Source organism: Phoca vitulina, unplaced genomic scaffold (genome assembly GCF_004348235.1).
Source record: "Phoca vitulina isolate PV1807 unplaced genomic scaffold, GSC_HSeal_1.0 scaffold59, whole genome shotgun sequence".
NCBI classification, from domain to species: Eukaryota; Metazoa; Chordata; class Mammalia; order Carnivora; family Phocidae; genus Phoca; species Phoca vitulina.
In genome coordinates, this window is record NW_022589762.1 from 5,502,930 (window position 1) to 5,510,816 (window position 7,887).

The following is a 7,887-nucleotide window of genomic DNA, read 5'->3' on the forward strand; positions in this document are numbered from 1 at the left end:
TGTCCTGTACCATAGCACTTATCACATTCACTGTACTTAATTTTATTTTATTTTTCTAAAGATTTTATTTATTTACTTGAGAGAGAGAGAGACAGAGTGTGCATGAGTGGGGGAGGAGCAGAGGGAGAGGGAGAAGCAGGATCCCCGCTGAGCAGGGAGCCCCACATGGGGCTCGATCCCAGGACCTGAGATCATGACCTGAGCTGATGGCAGATGCTTAACCGACTGAGCCACCCAGGTGCCCCACTGCACTTAATTTTAAATATCTGTCTGCTGACAGTCTGTAAACTCTGAGAAGGTAAGAACTGTGTCTATTTTCTTTCTGCTTATCCCCAAGTGCCTAACACAATATCTGATATCTAACAGAAGCTCAGTACACATTTGATGAATGGATGAATACAAAGAGACTTGAGAAGACAATACTGAAATGGAAGATAGGGCACCACCAAAAATAAATAGCCAACTTCACAATTTTGCCAATATTTGGCTCTGTTTAGCTTTCCTCATCTAGCCAAGCTTACTTCTCATTATTTTAAAAAATTAGTGCAATAGCAAAGACACAGCTGTGATTAGGAAAAAACCATATAAGGTTTTTAGAGGCTGAAAACAGAACAAGATGACAAGCAATAGATCCTATGACAGTAGACAAGAAAAGGAAACACAGAAGAAAACAGAATTACTCCACACAGTAGAGATTCACAGTCATACACACTTTATTTTAGTAGGCCATCAGAATCTCCTCTACCAGGCAAGTACATCCATTAAAGTACAGCTCTGTTATCAGGGGCAATGGTCTTCCACAATGGAAATCCCTTATATAACAGCAGCATACTCAGTACATCTCTGCAGTGTACTGCATCTGCAGTGATGGGACAGACAGTCCTTCCTTGTAGCTGTGCCTCACTGTATCACGTAAAGGTATAATCACTTATATTTATAGTAATGACTCAGGGTCCTCAAGAAGTTAGAACTGAATTTTATATACTGTGTTTAAGAAAGCAAGGAAATGTGTACTACATTCCTTATTTAAAATTTTTTTAAAGTTTATTTATCTTTATCTAAAGTAATCTACACCCAACATGGGGCTGGAACTGATGACCCTGAGATCAAGAGCCATACACTGCTCCTACTGAGCCAGCCAGGTACCCCTGTACTATATTTTTAAAAGATCTTCGTCAAAAGGTGGTTAAGGAAAAAGTTTCACGATTTAAATATATTAGCATCTGAAATATCTAGTAGGTCCATTTATAGTACATGGAGCTCATTCCTTCATAACCAAGGTAATCGGTATTACTGTAAACATTATGCTATTTCACCTTTTTCCTGATGGTCCAGTTATTCTTCTCAGGTGACTGAAATACCATTTACCCATATACTGCAGCGATGTGTTAGCCCCTCTGTCCCCTCTACTCCATTCTGCTTCCACTATCACAGTCTTCTGCCTGCCATACTTGGATTCTTCTGATCTCCATAAGGCTGCAGCTTCTAATCTCTGCCGGCCCTTTGGTGATCTGCAACATCGTTTCCTTTTCCCTTTCAATTCCTTCTTTTTAGTCACAGATTCCTACATTCTTGAGCCTGTACTAGCTGTTCAGCTTTTATAATTTTCACAGCCAGTGGCAGCCCGAATACATCCAGTGGGTATAACAATATTTAGGTCCTCTCAGTTATTTTCCTGACAGTCAAGATTTCCTTTTTTTACTGTTAGTATTAGCTTCTTTGCTCTTTCTTTTCTTAATTCTTTAAAAACAAACAAGCAACTATACTTCTAGAATCCTGGCATTGCTAGAAAGCTGAACTCTAAGTAACAAGAGGTGCTATGTATCTACTAAATTTGCAGAGGGTGAGAACAGAGTACTTGCTCGATGGAGGCTTGTTGATTTTAATTCACTGTAAATCTGCACTCTTGTGATTAAATGAATAAGTATAGAGTGTTCTTATTTTGTTACATTAATATTACTATTATTATTACTATTGTTATGATCATTAATCTGGAAGACAGTCAAATTCTTATTTTTAGAATGGCTAATGTGCAGAAGAATAAGGAAAACCATAAATTAGTGAATATGGTAATTATTTTTTTATAATAAGATAAATTTAAACACATAAGCACTTATTGACCTAACATTTGGGAAGTTTTCTCTTTGGTTACACCAAATCAGGGCTAGAAGAGGTTCTGCTTCCAGATTTTGTATCAAAACAATAGCAATCCTAGAAGAGGAATTGATTGCTTTCTTCAGGAACTCTTGACCACTCTTCTCCCAACTTCTCTACATGCTCCCATGTATTTACCTTGATCCCAACACTGATTGCACAGTGTTATTGGCTATAGATTTGTCTCTTTCTACTAGATTGTAAGCTCCTTGAAGGCAAAGACTTAATCCTCAGCTGTGTACATTTTAGATGTACAAAAAAATACTGCTTGAATAAATTAAGTAGAATTATTCTTTAACTACATCTTAATTATTTATTCCTTTATCAGCAAAAAGATTAGGTTTCTTTAAATAGTAATTATTACAGGCATATCTTTTTTTTAATGCAACAACTGTGTTCTTAACATTCAAAATAATACATGTAAATAGTGTCATCTTTTAAACATACTAGGAAACCTTAATGGACATGAAGCAAACTGCTTTGAACAACAAAATATGACCCCATAAAATTGATTTTCAAATTCTCATAGACCAAGTTGCTTAAAGTGGGATGTAATTCACTCATTATAGCTTGCAATTATCGAATTTGTCTGTTTATGTAGTTCTGTTTCTGGCTCCTTAACTAAAATGTAAATTTCATTTTGTGTCTATCTTGCTCACCATTTTATGTCCAATACCTGGCACAGTACAGTACCTGACATGCAGGAGATTCTCAACTGTATCTCATCAATTCTAAGATGCGTATTTTTTCACATTACAACTCTGAGAAATCAGAATGTGTCTTATACTGATGGTATCTTGGTATTCTACCATTGCTTAATTGATGGTGGTGTTCTATCTCAGTAGTAAATAAAATAATGGTGTGTGTTATGATCAATGGCATCTTAGACTCTATGAAATAAGATATATTATTTAAATGGAAAAATGATGACATTATGTAACTATAAAAACAACAGTGAAGGGATGCCTGGGTTCAGGTCATGATCTCAGGGTTGAGATAGAGCCACGCGTTGGGCTCCGCATTAAGCAGGCAGCCTGCTTAAGATTCTCTCTCTCCCTCTGCCCCTGTGCCCCCAACTCACGCCCGCTTGCTCTCTCTAAAACAAAACAAATCAAAAAAGGCAACAACAACAACAGTGAGGATAAGTGAGAGGACAAAAGTAAAAGCCTAAAATGAACTACTCCTGCTGGTTTAAGGTTGCCAGATAAAATACAGGTCATCTGGTTAAATTAGAATTTCAGATAAGAAAAGAATAAATTTTACTGTAAGTATGTTCCATATAATATGTGGGATATACTTATACTAAAAAATGATTCATTCTTTGAGATTTGGGTGCCCTGTATTTTTAATTGCTAAATCTGCCAACCCTGTGCTGGTTAGAAATATAAAAGTAGCTTCTCTTTTACAAAGATATTACATAAAGTATTTGGTGCTCACCCTCATATAGGAAGGAGGCACAGGAACATCAATATAGGTTATATATTATGGAATAAAATCTTGTATGTAGAGAAAAAAGGATTCCACAACTGTTTCAGTATTACTTTAGCAATTTAAAAGCTTCAACAAAGTCCAAAATATCCCTGATATTTACAGTCTGATCTATTTTCTTACCTCAGCATAAGCTTTGGCCCATGAACTGGCCAGCTGATGTAAATCTACTTCACCTGATTTCACAGCTTCCAGGGATGCTTCGGCATCTCTGTCATAATCTCTGAGGGATTCTTCTTCTATAAACTGGCTCAGAGCTTCTTTTAAGTCTGTAACAGGGATAAGAAATGCCAACATCAGCAAAATCCTGACGTAAACAGGGAACATTTTACCTGAATAAGCATTCCAATGTGAAATTTTATTTTATCAAGCTTGTATACTTAATGTCTAAATACAATAAAATCAGCTTGGGGATCATTTGACTAGTTTCACAATTATTTTTCTTTACTGTTACAGGTTATTGCATTGAGAATGGTCAAAATTCTTATGTATAACCTTGATACTAATTTAAAACATTACTTTCTTAAGTCTGATTCTTCAGTTTGAAACTGAGCAGATAAAAGCACATGAAGAAAAATCTACAGATTTTGAGGTTCTGAAGGTTACTGTACTTAAATGAAAAAGCTTCCTATACATAGAGTTACAGTCCTTGAATTTGAAAGAGAAATTGAATGATTAGCATATTAAAATGGATTTAATTGGGATGATCTATAATTCCAGTTTTAGAGACACTACTTAGAGATGATATAATGGAAAGAGCACAGGGACAGAAATCAGGATACTTGTGTTCTGGTTTTGGCTCTATCACTATGTTTGTAGCTTTAGACCAGTGGTTCTCAATTTTTAGCATGCATCAGAAATCCCTGGAGGGCTTACTGACATAGATTGCTACATGCCACCCCCAGAGTGTCTGATTCTGAAAGAATGGGGTGAGGCCCAAGAATGTGCATTTCTAACAAGGTTCCAAGTGATGCTGTAGCTTCTGATAGGAACAACCTATGGGAACCACTGCCTTAGGCAAAAAATTTAACTTTTCAATGTATTTGTACAATGAGATTGTGTTAAAAAGTTCCTAGATTCCCTTTAACTCTATGATCTAACATATTCTCAGCTTAAAATGTTTTTCTCATTTGTGACATAGAACATAGAGACCTTTTAAAAAGGATTTAATACAGATGACCTTATGAATTAATTTAGGTAAGCACAAATTATTCAAAGATTAGTATTCCTTCCTTTCCATGACATCTCAGGAATTGAGGACCAGATCATTAAAAGGGCAATGCATTTAGCAATACAATTCTATAATGTCATAATTAGTGATAGCTGAAATGTATCCACCCAACTAAATTAAGAGAGTAAGCATTCTAACCCAAACCTTATAACTAATTTTTCATTATATAAATTGATTTTCATTTATTTATTTTTTAATCTTTTTAAATGTGGGGCTTGAACTCACAACCCTGAGATCAAGATCTGAGCTGAGATCAAGAGTCAGATGCTTAGCCAACTGAGTCACCCAGGCACCCCTGTAAATTAATTTTTATACTAAATTGCCCAATAAACAACTACAAGGGTTATAGGAAAAAAAACACTCAATAACAAAGGCCTGGGGAACCTTTTTATTCTAGGAAGCAGTTAAACACTTCATATTTTATGGCTGTTTCAAGCTTCTCAGGCTTAAGCTTTCTAATATGAAATGTCTAAGGAAAGAGACTATCAGAAAATAATAAAGTGTAATTAATAATAAAGTGTTAAAAAAAATCAGTCCTCAGGGTACCTCAGTGGCTCAGCTGGTTAAGTGTCTGATTCTTGATTTTGGGTAAGGTCATGATCTCATGGGTCATGATATCGAGCCCAGTGTTGGGCTCCATGCTCAGTGGGGAGTCTGCCTAAAGATTCTCTCCCTCTATCCCTCCCTCCACTTGCGCACACATGTGCGTGCTCTCTCTCAAATAAATAAATCTTTAAAAAAAAAAATCAGTCCTTGGAGTGCCTGGGTGGCTAAGTCGGTTAGGCGTCCAACTCTTGGTTTTGGCTCAGGTCATGATCTCATTGTCATGAGATGGAGCCCCATGTTGGGCTCTGTGCTCAGTGGGCAATTAGCTTGAAGATTCTCTCCCTCTGCCCCTCCCCCACCCCCACATGCTCCCTCTCTCTAAAATAAACAAATAAACCCTTAAAAAAATCAGTTCTCACCTTTTTCTATAAAGCATGGTAAACTGTGCAGCAGCATCAGACGCCCATGTAAATGACTGGCATTCTCTTGAATAGGAAATTTGAGGGGCACCCTCAGTTCTAAGCACTGACTTCCTACTTTGAATTCATATACAAATTCCCTCTCTCTGTTGCAGAATCTTTCTCTGCTTTTCTTCATCTTCTTTGGCAGGATTTCTATAGAACAAACAAACAAAAGCCCAGCAGATCATAAGTCCATAAAAATCATAATGTTTCTTTATTGTTGTACCACTTTTAAGAAAATGTTCCACCACTCAGTGATTTTGTGTGACTCAAAGCTAATTATTCTAGGTTTTCCCACCTTTATCCCTGCATTTTCACCTTCATGAAGGAAATGAAGTGCTTCTTTTTTTAATGAAAAAAGTTCCTTTTAAACTTCACTTAGGAAAGAAAAAAAAACATTGTGCCCATAAAGTATTTTGCACTCCTAGGCAGGGTTCTCAAGCATAGAGAGAGAACATGGAGAGAAGAGCAGAGAAAATTTTTAGGAAGAGATGAATGGGTAGACAGATACAGAGTTATGAAATAACTGGTGAATACAAAGTCAAAGAAATAGATCAGGGACCAAGAAGTAATCTTGAAGATCTTCGATGTTATGAGATCTTATTGGGCATGGATGGAAGAAAGATGGTGTTGGAAAGATTTCCATGTGGGAAAAAGACATACAAAAAAAGGTAAATTGGACACTTTTCAAAAGAAGAAAATCTGGCCACAAAGAGTTAAGAATCAATATCAATTGAGGATATTTATCAGCCTCCTTGCTAAACTCCATCTCTACACTTTTCACCATCAAAACAGTTTTCATAGTATTCTCTATACTGAAGTTATAGTAATCTTTCCAAAGTGCCTATCTGATCATGTTGCTCATCTGCTTAAAAACTTTTGATCACATTCCACTGCTCTCAGGATAAAATTCAAACTCCTTTACCCAGTATACAATGTTTATATTTCCAGACTTCTTTCCCCCAGCACCTGCATCCCCTCATCCGCAACACACAAATTCACAAGCCATTTTCCAGTCATACTGAGCTCTTTTCAACACCAAACCTCTCTTTCCACTTCCAACCGTTTTGAATGCTTTTTCTTTGCCTAGAGCACTCTTACTGCTTTTCTTTCCTTGGATAACAGCTACTCATTCTTCAGATGGGCACCGGAGAAGTCTTTTAATTTGTAAGATTATCATAAGGATTAGTCGAATAATAAATACGAAGCATCTGACAAACAAGATGATCAATAGATGAAGGCTAGTAATAATAATAAAAGTTCTCTAAGAACATAATAATAAAAAAAATCACAGGTTGCTGATTGAGTATACATGATGAAGACAAAAGCAGTAAGGGAACACTGTAAAAGGGAACTGAAGTTACGGATAAATGGGTTATGATCTAATCTTGTTCAGATTCAATATTTTCGGTCAACAAAAACCATTAGCTCCGGTTTCAAACGGCTCAACATTTAAACTTATTATGTTTCAACAAACTGAAACTTTAGTTCTCTTCTTTAGTTCCCTTTAGTCCCACTTTAATTTTTTTTTAGCAGGGGTGAAATTAAGGAAGATTTCCCAGGCAAAATTGGGATGGGAGGAGGAGGGCTGGACCGAACTCCTGCCGCCAACAGAACGCAGGTTCTGAGTGCAGGAAAGGGAGGGCAGGCTGCCTGCGCGCGAAGCTCCAGCCGAGTGAGAACACCCGCTCCATTAGGCGGTTTCAGTCTCAAAGGGATTCCTCGCTCGTGGTTCTGGGCTCACCTTCCCTAGTTCCGAAGTCCTGAGCTGACCGCACACTCCGAGCTGTCAATGAGCTGGGGCACAGGGAACATCAGCTGACTTACCCACTTGTTTTTACAGCTAACAGATCCGCTTCAGCAGATTCGCCCATACTTTTTCCTCTTTCCCGGCACTCTATAGAAAATTCCTCAGTCTAAGTGCCCCGTTTTTCCATCCTGCCTCAATTTAGTCATTTAAAAATGTAATAAGGTGTATTTATACTGTTACTGTGAATTTCAGAGAAG

At 37.1% G+C, this 7,887-nt stretch overlaps 1 protein-coding gene across 5 annotated transcripts in view; it reads right to left on the reverse strand.

The window, feature by feature from the left end:
- Positions 1-7,714, reverse strand: part of CUNH12orf4 (chromosome unknown C12orf4 homolog) — a 63,123-nt gene extending 55,409 nt beyond the window's left edge. For all 5 annotated transcript variants that reach the window (XR_004297729.1, XR_004297728.1, XM_032390837.1 and 2 more), the window contains exons 1-3: positions 7,625-7,714; positions 5,839-6,033; positions 3,766-3,911 (exon numbers count right to left, since the gene is read on the reverse strand). Coding sequence is in view for 3 of the 5 variants with exons in the window: in XM_032390837.1 (XP_032246728.1) it covers positions 3,766-3,911; positions 5,839-6,016 (324 nt within the window). In the remaining 2 variants the exon portion in view is untranslated. The remainder of the gene's footprint in view (positions 1-3,765; positions 3,912-5,838; positions 6,034-7,624) is intronic.
- Positions 7,715-7,887: the final 173 nt, after the last annotated feature.